This window comes from Cricetulus griseus, chromosome X, assembly GCF_003668045.3.
Source record: "Cricetulus griseus strain 17A/GY chromosome X, alternate assembly CriGri-PICRH-1.0, whole genome shotgun sequence".
NCBI lineage: Eukaryota > Metazoa > Chordata > Mammalia > Rodentia > Cricetidae > Cricetulus > Cricetulus griseus.
In genome coordinates this window covers 21,055,862-21,070,700 of record NC_048604.1, presented here as the reverse complement: position 1 = coordinate 21,070,700, position 14,839 = coordinate 21,055,862, and the positions used below count along the sequence as shown (strand labels likewise).

Here is a 14,839-nt window from a genome sequence, read left to right as displayed (position 1 = left end):
TTTTGTTGTTCCTGTCAGAGACCTCTATGGTGTGACCCCATCTCAAAGACATCTCATTTCTTAGTTTTTCTCCTTTCATGTCCCTCAACCGGTGACTTAGCTGGTCGGTGGGGTGTGATAGAATGCTAGAATCTAGAGAAACTACTGGCTGCCACTCCATACATGGGAACGAGGGACTCTGTACTAACAATGAGGTACTGATGGCCATGTGGTGGTGGCCCATACCTTTAATCCCAGCACTCAGGAGGGAGAGGCAGACAGATCTCTGTGAGTTCGAGTTCTATAGAGCCAGTTATAAGACAGGCTCCAAAACTACACAGAGAAACCCTGTCTCAAAAAACCAAACAAACAAACAAGCATCAACAAAACAATGAGGTACTGAGAGTGCTTTCAGACAAAAGGTGTTGAGGAAAGATTCTTGTAACATCAAATTAATGATCACAAAGTGATCAGTTCAGTGACTTTCAGTACATTTATAGCATTCTCCAGCCACTACTCCTCTCTAGTTCTGAAACGTTATCATTCTCCTGCATAGAACTGTGGACCACCTAAGTATTTGTTTCCCATTACCTCTTCTTCTCTGATTCTAACAGTTATCACTCTGCAATCTTGTCTCTGTGGATTTACCTATTCGAGACTTCATATAACTGGAACACTGCAACCTGCGACTTTTGTGTCTGGCATAATCATGTGGATCATATAGATAGACTAGTGGTTCCATAGTCCATCTATATGCTAGCATATTTCAGGACTGTATTCGTTTTTTAAACCCCTATGGTGTGTGTGGGGGTGTCAGAGGATGAGTTGCGTGAATTGAGTCCGCCCTTCTACCACATGTGGCCCTGGGATTGAAATCATCAGGCTTGAGGCACCTTTACCCACTGAGCCATGTATCTGGCCCTACATTCTTCTTTATGCCTAACCAATAACATGCCTCTGTGTGTGGGGGGGCGGGGGGACAGAGAGAGAGAGATTTATATTATCTGCTCATTCATGCATAGCTATTTGCACTGTGTCCATCTTCCAGCCTGTCAGTGGTGCAGCTCTGATCATACATGCACAAATACTTGTTTGGATTACTCATTGTCAGCTCTCTTGCATGTATACCTAGAAGGGGAGTGGGTAGGCCCAGGGCACATTCTCACACCAAGGATAAAGTCTTGAAAGTTTTGATGGGGGTGGAAGAAAAATAAAAAAAGAAAGGTCACTCATTTTGATGGTACTGCCATCTGAAGAGTGTGCATTAAAGCTACACCATCAAATGACTCCCCCCATGTGTCTGTCACTCATAGGCCTGTTCCAACTTTAGCTTCTTTGCTCATGACAGTTAACTTTGGGCTGTCTCAAAAAGGCAAGTTCACCTGTCCAAGACAAAGCTTTGCAGACAGTGGAGAGAATTAGAGGAATGTGCCCTGGGCTCCGAAGGCAGTTCCTAGTGAGGGGCCCCAGGAATGTGATGAACTTGGCCTGCTCTGATGGAATCCTTGTATGACTCCGGGGTAGGGGGGACAGGGGCAGCAGAGTGCATATGTTTTGGCATGCTGCTTAAGCAAGCACTTTGGTGTCTCACTTTATAGTAATTCTTTCCTTTGTCCCTCTTCTTCCTCTTTCTCCTTTCCTAGTCTGTCTATTAAGCTCTTTTTAGGTACCAGGCTGTGGACTTCCAGCACAGGAGAGATAATAGTGAACAAAATAGACTTGGTTCCTCCGTTTTTTGTAAATAGGGGTCTCCATTCCTTTATTTTCCATGACACAAAGCACAGGACTAGACTCAAAATAGGCAAACAACTACCCAGAGACGCTTTTGGGAGGAAGTCCTGTCTCAGGTGCTACCGTGTATAGAAGAGTGGGCACTGTCAGCAGGGTCTCAGGTGTTATGTGTGGTGTGCAGAGTTCTAATCTACACAACTTAAGGTTCCTCACTCTCCTCTTCCTTTGAAAGCTGTTCCCTGGTGCCTTTCCAATGGGAGCAGCTCTTCATGTCCCAGAAGATGGCTAAGGAAGGGAAGTGGATTTGGTGACTTGCATTAACAGACAGTTCTTGCTGCTGGATTGGCCCAGAAGGGAGGCGTTGTGTGGCAGTGGTACTTTTCAGTGGAGGAAGCAAACTGCACTCCTTGGGGAAATAATTGCCAACTTCCTCCTGGGATTGGCTTTGCAGGTGGTCACCCTTGCCTCCTTGTGTTCTTTGGACTCTCTCCTTTCCTGTTGCCTAGGTGCTACTTGAGAGCTGGTGGCAATCACCCACAGCTCAGTCAACCTGCTAACTGTACTGTTTGGCACATTGACACCTTCTGAACTGTGCACTCAGAGACAGCACACTTAAGTTTGTCAGGAAAGCCAATAGGCCTGCCTGGTGTCTGTGGAAATAGGTGAACCTGTTCACTAACTGATGCCTAGCTAGGAAACAAGGAGGGTGTCCTGGGGTCCATTTTGAGAGTAAGGAAACAAAAGGTAATAAGCTTTTAAGTTTTCATTGTATCTCATTGTATTCCATTTCATTCTATCAAAGATAGATACATTTCTATCTTTGACTTTAGCTGCTTTAGACAATAGAGTGATGCAATGTTCTCAATTCACCGTGTTGTACTACTATCACCACTATTTGGTTTCAGAACATTTTTATCATTGCCAAGGGAAACCCCAGCTCTATTCTCAGTCACTGCCCTCCTGTCTCTCTCCCCAGCACTGACATAATCTGATTTCTTTTTTTGTTGTTGTTTTGTTTTGGTTTTTGGTTTTCGAGACAGGGTTTCTCTCTGGAACTTACTGTGTAGACCACACTGGCCTTGAACTCACCTGCCTCTGCCTCCGGAGCACTATGATTAAAGGCATGCACCACCACTGCCTGCCTTAAAATGGGAAGGTTTACCATGAGTTTTTTTTTTCCACCTCAATTGTTTATTCTCTTATTGTCATGTTTTAAGAATTTCTGTGTATTTTTGATGAATCCTTAATCAAACATTTGTTTTGGATTAATTTTCTGAGAGTTTGTGGTTTTCCAATTAATATCTCAATAGAGCACATTTGAAGAAAGTCCAACTTAGTGTTTTTTTTAAGAACACAATTTTATGTTACATCTAAAAGTTTACTATAAAACTCAAGCTCTCTGTCGTCTTTATTTGCCCTGATGTCTACAGTTCGTGACATAAGTGTTTTAAAGGGCTTCATACCATGAGTTTTTGTTTGTTTTTATGTTTTTTTTTATTTTTTTTTTTGTTTTCTGCTTACTGGCCTTGCATAGTATGCACATTTCCTTGAAATAGAATTATATAATATGTGGTCTTTGGAACTGATTCTTACACTTAGCATCATGTTTTCAAGGTTTATCTATGTGACATAATGGTACTCTGTTCTTTTATATGGCCTTTTGTGTCTGGCTTCTTTTAGTTACCATCCATGTTGTTCCTTTTTATGGATTAGTAATATTCTTCTGTGTGGACATGACCTCATTTTGTTTATCCATTCATTGGACATTTGGGCTGTTTCCAGCTTTTGACCATCAGGAGTGTAAAATTTGTTTGAACACCTGTCTTCAGTTCTTTTCAAAAATTAATTTATTGTATGTATGCAGACGTGCGTGCTTGCGTGCCTGCATGTGTCTGTCTGTCTCACCCTCTGCAGGTCACATCGTGTATGTAGAAGTCAGTGGGCAAATTGTGGGGTGTTTATTGAACCTTGTAAAGCAGGATCAGGTTTTGTTGCTGTGGACTCCAGCCTAGCTGGTGTGTGAGCTTTCACTTGATTCTCCATTTCCGGTCTTGTCATTGCAGTTCTGAGACTATAAATGCTTAGTGTCACACCCAGCTTTTTCCATTCCTTCCAATGATCAAACTTTTGTCACCAGGCTTGTACAGAAAGCGCTGTTCTCTGCTGAGCCATTCTCTAACACCTTGTCTTGAGCTCCTTTGGACAGAAGCAAAAGGGCTTTTGTTTTGTCCTATTAAGACAGGGTTTCTTCTAGGTGGCCCAGGCTGACCTCAAACTTGATTCTCTTGCCTCAGCCTTCAGAGTAGTAGGGATTGTATATGTGTGTGCTGCCATGCCTAGCGTTATGTGTTTGGTTTTTGAGCTGTAAATTAAGCTTAGAATCTTTCACATGCTAAGCATGTGTTCTACCACTGAGCTACGCCCGTAGCTACTTACCTTACTTTAAAGAAGATAGGTCATGACTGGGCACCTTCATAGTGTGATAGGCATAGGATTCTGCTTGTAGAGGAATGCCCTGTGCCCTTTGAAGCTGAGGTCCCCAAGCTACATGCCTTCTGGCTGATGTGTAAAAAAGAGTAGGTCCAAGGGGACTGGAGACTGTACATGTCACAGCTTCCTCCAGCCAACTGTTAACATATGGGAATGCAGAAACAATGCTGCCAGATCTTTGGATTTTTATCTATTTCTTAAATAAAAGTTGGAGATCTAACTTTTAAGTGAAATCTCCCTGTTTTAAAATACTGGAGGCTGGTTTTTATTTTTTTTTCTTTTATTAAAAACTAGGCCATATATCGGTGGGCCACATGGGGTTTCTGCCTGCTTGCATGCAATCTGTTGTGAGCAGGAAGTGGACATCTTTCCTGTCACCCCTGGCTTTTCCCCCTCTTTCCCTCCCCCAATTGCACCGGGATAATCCTGGAGATTTCCTCCTCGTCTCACACCTCCTCTTCTTTCAACAGATCACCTCTCGGATCTTCAGGGCAGGGCAGAGGGTGATCCTCGAGCGTCCTGGGATTTTTACAGCAGTTCTGTGTTGGGTAAGCTCTAAGTGGGAAGAATCACAGGGGACTGGTTCTATCTCACCAGCTTCTTGGAGGTAGGGGCCCAGCTGTGGAGGCATCCCTTCCTTAGCTGGTGGTAGCTTATAGGCCCTTTCAGCCTATCCCCCTCAGACTCCAACCACTATAATGAAGCCTGAGATGCCACAAGGATTTGCATGAAGTCATCCTCCCCTGCCAACCACCTTTCCCCACCCAGGGTGCTTTGTAAACCCAGGTGTTTACCTCTTTTGGTCCTGCTCAAACCGAGTAGGAAGTATCAACCCCTCACTTGGCAACTTTCCTTCACTCCACTTGGCCCCCTTTGTTTTCCCCTGCTTTGTTTTTCAGATAGGGTGTTACTATGTAACTCTGGCTGGCCAGGAACTCAGAGATCCTTCTGCCTCTGCCTCCCAAGAGCAAGGAGGTGTGGACCACCACACCAGTTCAGCCCTTGTTTTTTGAGATTGCTGTGGTCCTGATCCCTTAAAACCCTCTGGCCCAGACATCATGCAGCAAGAAGATCATCACACTTTTGTCTGTGATCATCCTGTTATTTGTCCAGAGTGAGCCAGGGGCTGGATGTTAAGAGCACGTTGGGCTCAAATGCAGTGGGTTACACCCAAATGATTGCTTGGGGAAGGGAACCTTCTGAGTCCCTGGACTTCAGGACCAGGCAGTGAGCTGGCTTGGGATGCTATAGTCAGAGGACAGGTGTTTTACTTTACTCTAGCTCTTGATGGCTGCTAGTATCTTCTCTTCCATCTGGAAGAGCTGAGCTGCCATCCTTTCAGAGTATTTTGCTTTATCCAATCAGAGGGTGGAGAAGGATAATGGACTCTGGCCATAGCATATTTCCTTCCAAGACTAGAACTTTTATATGCCCTCTCAAGGAGGGACTTGTGGCTTTGTATTTATCCCCTAAGCATCCCCTTTGTATCCCTTTATCTGGCCGGAGCTTTCTCTTCAGTTTTATGCTTGTAGCTGATCCCCTGGGTACTTACTTTACAGAGAAAAAAGACGGGTTTGCCTGTGACCTCCTCCATAATCCTCCTGGGAGTGCTGAGCAAGGAGACGATTCAGAACAGGATGACTTCATGTTCGAACTCTCAGACAAGCCTCTTCTCCCTTGTTACAACCTCCAAGTGTCAGTGTCCCGTGGGTAAGTTTCTGAGAAGTCTACAGGGACTGTGTGACAGTGTCCTGGCAACCCCTGGCCCGCCTCCTAGGGAAGGAGGAGCTTTCCAGGAGGAGGTAAATGTAGCCTGGGGAATGAGTGCTGGAGTAGAGAAGAGATGCCCTGCTCCTCCAGTCCACATGGGCTGTAATTTACATCCAAACTCAAGGTTCACAGATCTCTACACCTTGGCTACCAACTTGTATTTCCAGGCATCCAAATCTGAAGAATTTTTGCACTGTTGCTATGTGTAGTTGATAATCTGGGGAAATATTTGGGACGATGAACTATTAGAATCTCTGGAACATTTTTTGTGGTTTCTGGGGACAGCTAGAACAGAATATTTGCAATTGAGATTCTTGGAAAAGCCAGACATATGGTTGCCATAGCTTTGGATCCACTAGGCTCCTTAAGCAATCCACAGCAAGGCTCTCGTAGCCTTAAAATCAGCACTCCTGGTTCAGGCAACTGTGCGTACTACAGGGGAGCCCCATTCTTTGGAAACTAGAGTATACCTGACACCTGGTATTAGACTGAGCCCAACTGACTCCTCGTTGATTCAGAATTGGCTGAATTGTGACTCGAAGGGAGTTGGTTAGCCTTCAGGAGCACACACTTTGGTGGGTTTTCCAGTGCGTCGGGGGGGGGGGGGGAGATAGAATGCCGGATCAGGACACTAAAGAGATGGCTCAGCAGTTTGGAGCACTTAGAGAGGGCCCAGGTTTGAATCCCAGCACCCACATGACAGCTCACAAGCATCTAACTACACTTCCGAGGGATCGGATGCCCTCTTCTGGCCCTCACAGACACCAGTCACATCCATGGTGCACATATATGCATGCAGGAAAACCCTCATAATATGAAATAAATACAGTTTTTGGAAATGCAGCATCACTTGCCCCTTTGTTGTTAGCCTCCTTGTTCTGGGCAGAAGCTGATCCCAGGGGGTGGGGCTGAGCCTCTAGGATATGGCGTTGCATGGTTAATTAATTCTTCCAAAGTATTCGCACCTCCTCTGAAACAGGGTCTTGTGTTACAGGCAGTAAAAGAACGACAGTAGTTTGCTTTAGGTACAGACAGAATATGGGTAACCGAGGGCCGCATGCCACCCCATAAGCCAGGGGAATGGGTGATTTGCCTGCAGAAGCCAGAAGAGGGCATTGGGTTTCCAGAACTGGAGTTTATAGACAGTCGGGAACTGAGTCGCATGTGTGCAGGGAATTGAACCCAGGTCCTATGGAAGAGAAAATAGTGTTCTTAACCACTACACTATTTCTTCAACCCTTTCATCATTCTTTGAAAGGAATTGTTCAAGTATATGGTATTGATTGTCACTTTCTCTTAGCCTAGAACATCTCATTCCCTAATTTTTAATGTGACAAAGTTTGCCATCATGTGGAAGAAATGTCCTTTTATAGGGAAAAGGACTATGAGTCTAAATAGGTGAGGGTGTTGATACAGGGTCTCTGTGTAGCCAGGGCTGGCCTAGAATTTACTAGGTAGACCGTGTTGACTTCAATCCACCTGCTTCAGTCCCAAGTACTGGAATTAAAGACTTGAACCACCGTGCCCTAAAAACTCAGCCAAGTGTAGTAGACAGATAAGTATGCAATCAACTTTAATAAAAGACTAAATGTTCTAAGCAGGTGTATTACTGTAAAAAGAATGTCAAGTGAAAACTAAAAAGTTCAGTCCATCTTGAGCTCTCTTCATAGGCACCAGAGAAGACTAGTTTATGTTGCTTTTGTAGCCTTTTGGAAGTATCATAATAGGGCTGAGAACTAAGTGTCATAAGGCCATAGATGGACTGAACACTAAGCTTCTTTGAGGTGTTGTAGGTTTAAAAACGGTATCTGAGCTGGGCTAAAAGGAGAGCCATAGGGATGGCATTAGCAAAGGCATTGCACATTGCAACGGCAGGCAAAGCCAGGCATGATGGTACACACCTTTAATCCCAGCACTAGGGAGGTGGAGGCAGAGGCAGGTGAATCTCTGTGAGTTCGAGGCCCACCTGGTCTACGTAGTGAGTCACAGGTTAGCTAAGGTTACCATAACGAGATCCCCCCCCCCCTCAAATGGGGGCTGGAGAAATGGCTCAAAGGTTAAGAGCACTGCCCTCTAGGACCTTTGTTCAATTCTTGGCATCTACATGACACCTAAGACTGCTCACAACTGTCTGCAACTCCTGTTACAGGAGATCCAAATCCACTTCTGCAGGCACCAAGGGTGTACATAAATCACAGACAGATGGACATCAGGCAAAAACATCTGTACACACAAATGTTTAAAAATTACATTTCTTTCTCTTTTTTTGGTTTTTCGAGACAGGGTTTCTCTGTATTGTTTTGGAGGCTGACCTGGAACTTGCTCTGTAGACCAGGCTGGCCTCGGCAGAGATCCGCTTGCCTCTGCCTCCCTAGTGCTGGGATTAAAGGCCTGTGCCACCAACTCCCGACTCAAAGCTTCCATTTCTTGTAGGACAGGGGATGCAGTGTGGGTGAGTGTATGTAGGGCAGCTGGAGATTAAGTTGAGGAGGTTGAATTGGGGTCATCTTTGGATAGTCTGTCTTAATATAGTGTTAAAGAATTAGCACTTGCTAGAAGACCTGGAACTTACTATGTAGACCAGCCTAAACTCAGATTCACACAGATTTTCCTGCCTCTGCTACCCAGGGGCTGAGATTAAAGGCATGTGCCAACATACTGGCTAGTATTTTTTTTAAAGATTTTTTTTTATTATATATAGTGTTCTGTCTGCATGTATGCCTACAGGCCAGAAGAGGGCACCAGATCTCACTGTGGATGGTTGCTTGGAATTGAACTCAGGACCTCTGGAAGAGCAGCCAGTGTTCTTAACCGCTGAGCCATCTCTCCAGCCCCCAGTATTTTATTTCTAATTATGTGTATATGTGTCAATTTGCATGTGGGTATGTCACATAAGCGTGGGTTCCCAAGGAGGCCAGAGGTGTCCAATGTCCTGAAGCTGGAGTTACAGTTATGAGGCACACGATATGGGTGCTGGCAATTGAATTTGAGCCCTTTAGAAGATGAGTATATACTTTTAACCACTGAGAACCAAGTTGGTATATTTTTGCTGGAAGCATGGGAGAGCCATTGAAGGCTGTGAGGGAATGGAGGGTCGTACTTTTATTTTAGAAAAGAGCATCCAAGGGACTCTGAGAAACCTATACCTATGTTCTTGGGTATGTCTTTCTGCTTAGCACCTCTTCTTTTTTTTAACCTACATACTTAAGCCTGTATTAAAATAGCTTTATTAGTCCCCACCCCCATCAAGAGAAAGGATTCAACAGCAACAGATGGAAGACAACAAGAATAAGGCTGGTGCAATGCCACAAAGACTACAAGAGGCAAAGGCTGGAAATGCGATAGTAGAGCATGTATGAGGAAGAACTGTGAATTGGGACCACTAACTAGTGGACACTGCAGTATTTCTTTGTGGTGGAAGTCCATGGAAGTGCTTGGCTGGTGACCCGGCCTCTGCAGCACCCCTCCCAGCTGTCCTTAGGCTGCCGCCCAGCCCAGTAGGATGTGCTCCACAAGGGCAGACTGGCTGTAATGTGAGCCCTGGGCCTGCAGAAACATTGGTGCTGCCGCTGCTGGAGGAAAAAAAAAAGTTGTCTCATGCATTCCAGAGCCAAAGAGAAATGCCTTTTGGATTACCCACAGTTTAGGCCTTTCTCCACAGCCCCACCTCTACTAGAGATCTAGGGAGACAAGCGAGCAGGAGTGAGATCAGGGTTGCCTGGAGTCAGGGTCAGGAACAAGTGGCCCAGTAGCTAGTAAATGGCAGGCCATGGGGTGGGTAGCAGGCTAAGCCACAGGGAAAACCCTAAGAGGCCTATTTTCCTCTGGCCTGCCCCTTGTGGAAGAGCTAGTGCATGGTCTGAGTACTCCGTGATGTTCAGTTAGAAGCTGGTGCAGGTGTTGTGTTGTCCCAGCCTCATCCCAGAAACTTGTGGAAGGTACAGCGAGTCTCAGTAAGAAGTCTGGGTCTGGGGATGGACTGTGGGGGTCACTTGGTCTCCTGGCCTTCTATAGTGCTTCTGGGGCCCTCACCGTTCCTCCTGAACCTGCTTCCCTAACTCCATCTTTGCTTTTCCAGACCCTGCAACTGGTTCCTCTTCACCGATGTCCTGAAGAGGCTGAAGCTCTCCTCAAGAATCTTTCAGGCCCGGTTCCCGCACCTTGAAATCACCACCCTGCCCAAGGCCGAGTTCTACCGGCAGGTGGCCTCGAGTCAGCTGCTGACCCCTGCCGAGAGGCCTGGGAGCTTGGAGGACAGATCTCCCCCAGGCTCTTCTGAGACTGTGGAGCTCGTGCAGTATGAGCCAGAGCTGCTTCGGCTCCTAGGGTCTGAGGTGGAATATCAGTCTTGGAGCAGTTGACAGAAACGGCCCCTCCCCGTTCTTCTTTCTCCTCCAAGTTCACCCTCCCCCACCGCCCGTGTCTCCCCCACCAAGCGCCAGACTGCAGAATGAGGCAATAATACGGACCAACAAGAAGCCGCCTTATCAATGCCAGCATTAGTGACTGGATTTGGGGGGGGGGGTTACAGTTAGTTCTCATCTCCCTGTTGTTGTGGTTGGTGACGGGGGTGGAAAGTTGAACTCCACTTCTGAAGACAGAAGGTCTGGAGATGGTGGAAGGTGGCACCAGGGTCCCTTGGACTGGCTTCTGTGCTTATGACCAAGACCAAACGTGGGCCTGGGTGGCTGTGGCCTGTCCTAAGGAGAAATGAGAAGAGCCCAAATCTCTGAGTGCCCCTCCCTATCTCCCTGTACTCTTCTGTCTTCCATAGTATTTATTTTATTAGTATTTAATTTGTATTGTTTCAATGGTTTCTGCTAAGTCTGTATCACTGTGATGATTTGAGACAGCTTGTTGTATTGAGGGACTTTCTTTACCTCCTTTCCTTTTTCTTTCTGGAGAAGCTTTGGGGGTGCTCCCTTCTAAGAAAATTGTCCCCAGCTTGTCTTTCCCCAGTTGGGGAGGGAGCAGGGTGAGGAAGATGGGGGACATCACCAAATGATGGAACATCCTGGCTGCTGCTGGCCCAGAGCTGGGGGGCTGGGGGCAAATCCCTGGCCTTTGGTGCTCCCCCACCCCCTGCCAGTTTGGCCCCACCCCTGCCCTTTGTAGCCACTCTGCCATCTTGAGGTTAGTGTTTACTAGGGCAGGGGTTCCCAAGTTACTCTACTAAAGGCAGGTTGAGAATGGGCCGGGGGGCTAAGGGTGCTTCCCTCACACTGCTCCTCAGAGTGCTCAGTATGAAGTTATCCTGGCCTCTTTTGCCCTGTACCCCTCCCCTCCTTGCCTCGCCCTACCTACCCTGGGCTCCCCATCTTGAGATAGTGAGCCTTTCACCTCCCAGCCTTTGCCTTGCCATCCCTACCACAGACTCAGCACCCCCCCCCTGCTCTCCTCCGCCTGCCCCTGATTTTCCTTTGGAACCTGTAAAGGGCCCTGGGACTGACTAGGCTAGGGCAGGGACTAGTCTCTAGTCTGTCTCCACATCCACTTGGGGACTTGTGGCTCAGTGAGTAGCTTGTGGGCCTTCAGAAGCCTAGTGTTAGATCTGTTACAGGAGCGAGCGAGTGAGGGAGAATGAGCTTGCCCTGTTTCCATGACCCCACCCCTCCATGCCATTGTCTTTCCCGCTCTTCTTATTTTTCTACCAATTGCTATTTTTCCGAACAATCCTTGTAGAGTGTGTGTACCATCCAAAGGCAGGAGGGCCTTGCCGTGGTTGGCTCTGGATGGAGATGGTACAGTTTTATTGTACAGGTGCTAAACAACAACAAAAGAAGAAAATGGGAAAAAAAGACACAAAAAAAAGAAAAAAAAAAGCCAGTTTGGGGATGGGACAATCTGTTCTCTGGAGGCTCCTGACCCATTTAGGAGCATTGTTTCTTTTAACTGTGTGATTTTTGTTCCCATGGGGATTTTCTGGGCCCCCTTCTGTAGGACAGTTCCACCATCCTGCCCAATTGGTTTTGAACAATTGTTTTCCATTTTTAACAACAAATTATATATATAATATATATATGTATACATATATATATAAAGTTGAGGGGGTTTGGATTTCAATTTTCTTTGTTGGGATTTATGATACTGTGTGGTTTATTTTGTTTTCTGTTTGCCTTTACTTTGTTTTGCATTTTGGTGTGTACTCTCTGGCTGCCCTTTATGTTTCGTTTTAAACAACTGGCTGTGGAGTCAAAAAATGCATACTGAAAAACTTGTGTCAGGGCCTTTGTTTCCTGTCCTCATTCTTTTCCCTGTGGTTTTGGGGGAGTTAAGTGGTCCCGAGGGACACAGTGGGTGAAGGCAAGGCAGAATATAGAGTTTTGGGTCATTATGTTGGGGTGGGAATGTAGAAAACACAGGGGCATGTCCCAGGGCCCCCGTCCACCTGAGGGTCAAATCGTCCAACTTGGGGTTGCCTTGATTTGGAGATGTGGAAGGAGCATCCCTTGTTTGCAGCTGGAGTAAGAGGAACAGGGGAGCCCCCCTCCCCCACTGTGGCTGCTGGGTGGTGGTGGGATCTTCTTCCCTAACACAGTCAGAGAGCATCTGCCTGCTGATCCTCTTCATGCCCAAGACTGTTCACGCTGCACTGTGGAATTCCCCAGCCTGTCTTTACCCTTGCCAGCACCCTCGCTCTTGTACCAGTGCCTTACCTGCCCACCTAAGCAGTGCTGGCTGTCCATGGTGCTAGTTTCCAGTGACCTAGCTGTAAAGGTGAGACACCTGTCCCTAGTTTTACAGTTACTCCCACTTTTCGGTAAACACAAGCTCAAATCCTGTCTGCAGGCTCCAGAATGTCTGCTACTCTTTGAGTGAGAGATTTTGTGAAGGTCTGGATCCTACAAACTTTTAAGCTCTGTATCTTTGGGGCCTCTCACTGCGGCTTGAGTGGGCAGGCCAGAGGAATATGTCTGGCTTCTTGGGAGTCCAGTCATTCTCCAGAAGTAAAACTTAAGCCCCTCTCCTTAACCAGACCTCGGAAATTCGTCTCTGCTTGAGACTGCCCAGATACAGGAGCGGCATCTTTTTAGAGGCCCAACACTAATCTACCTCACTGCTGTTCCCTTCCCCACTTTCAGATCACACGTTCTCCCAAACAGCCCATAGTGCTTCCAATTTCAGGGCCATCCTCCATCGGAAACTTGCAATAAAATGGCAAGACCCTGTCCCCAAAACAGCAGCAAGGTATGACAATGTATGCCTGTAATCCCACTTCTCTGAAGGACAGGGGTGGGAAAGTTTGAGGTCAGCTTGCACTACGCAGATGAGACCTTTTCTCAGAATAGCAAAAAGGAACTTGCATTTCAGAAGTCCAGCATGTCAATAAATTACAGACGCTATGGTATGGCGTAACAGTATTCAGATAGGCCCAGGATGCTGTCGAAGCTCAAAGGGCAGGACAAGGGCACCTGGGTGATTGGAACAGATGGTCTGGCTGGTGCATACTTAGTATAAAGAGTTATCAGGGAATGGCGTTTGGATTGAGAGCACAATTTGAGATCCCCTGAAATTGAAGTAATAGACAGGTGTGAGCTGCCATGTGGGTGCTGGGAATTGAACCCCAGTCTTCTGGACTGGAGTAACAGCCAGTCCAGCTCTTAACCATTGCGCTCTCTCTCCAGCCCCACCTGGTGGCCTCTTAAAAAGTTCTTGGAGTTCTTTCCTGTGTGGGGTAGGAAAGAGCTAATACTGCTCACTGTGCACCTTGCTTGAGAGCCTGATCTTGCCGGTTGATGCTCAGTTTACCAAACTCTGGATAGATGAGACTTTAGAGAACAAAATAAGGGTTTCGCTGAAGTTAATTCTGCCTCTGTGCCAAGGTCAGTTAATGTCGATCTTGCCGGGGTGGTCCTCTGCTGGTGTTGAAAGCAGCCCTACCAGCCTCTGGATTCTCATACCTGATCCCTAGATGATATAAAGTAGAGGAGGGGTGAACTGGGCAGTAAGTTGCCCCTTTCATAATCTGGTCTAATTAGAACGTCTGTTGGGCATTTTATTGTGTCGGGTCTTGACGCGTTTTCAAAGAGTCAGGTATGCCCAAGGCATCCTGGACGCGTTTTCAAAGAGTCAGGCATGCTAGATTCAGGAGGACAGGCCTGGTTGTATGTACCCCCACCTAGAGGCATAGTTTCCACTGGGGGCGGGGGACGGTCACCGCAATGATGTGCCACTGGGTGTGTGCTCGCTCCTCCCAGGCTCAGGACCCCTCCTCCAGGAGCTTGGGTTCAAGCTGCAGGCAAATGGCTGTAACAGATGCCTCGATCGTTCTCCCATTTCAAGGGAAAAAGTGGTAGTTCTTGAAATTGTCGCTGAAGGCAGGCCAAAGAGAGGAGCATCAGATCTGGGGTCTGTCGAGGGGTTGGTGATAGCCCGGGGCATGCCTTGGCCGCTCTAGACAGGCTTCAGCGAGCCAGGGAGGCCAGCAACCTCTTGCTCACCTGCGAGTACGCGAGACTAGAGGCGGGGCCAGAGAGCTGTTGGCCAATGAGGAAGAGACATTCCGCGGACTTCGGGACTCTCTTTGGGAAGGGAGGGGGACCCAGGGGGACGTGCGAAGCTCCAGAGCTAGGGAGGTTGTCGGCGGGAACCAAAGCCTCCCAGAAGTTCGGAGTCAGGGAGCATGTTCAAGGGACAGGAAGACGCCTGCCTAGTCCGCTCCTCTGGGAGAGGCGAGCCACGCCCTAGCTGCCCCTCCCTCCCAGGCTCCGCCTGGCCGAGCCACTGTCGCCGGCTCCACAGCGCCACCTGCTGGCTACTGGCTTCTATATCGGCGCACAGGGCAGACGCGCCAGGAGGCTCCTGTGGCTGGGAGCCCAAAGGAGTTTGCTCACCCTGGGCCGAGACTCCAAAGCCCCAGGCAACTAAC

The 14,839-nt window shown here is 47.5% G+C and overlaps 1 protein-coding gene across 14 annotated transcripts in view; it reads left to right on the top strand.

Annotated features, from left to right (window-relative positions):
* Bcorl1 (BCL6 corepressor like 1) overlaps positions 1–12,197 on the top strand; it is a 64,364-nt gene extending 52,167 nt beyond the window's left edge. For all 14 annotated transcript variants that reach the window (XM_035450083.1, XM_027433480.2, XM_035450079.1 and 11 more), the window contains 3 exons: positions 4,671–4,748; positions 5,760–5,910; positions 10,049–12,197. In XM_035450083.1, the coding sequence (XP_035305974.1) occupies positions 4,671–4,748; positions 5,760–5,910; positions 10,049–10,331 (512 nt within the window). In that variant the 3' untranslated portion in view covers positions 10,332–12,197. The remainder of the gene's footprint in view (positions 1–4,670; positions 4,749–5,759; positions 5,911–10,048) is intronic.
* Positions 12,198–14,839: the final 2,642 nt, after the last annotated feature.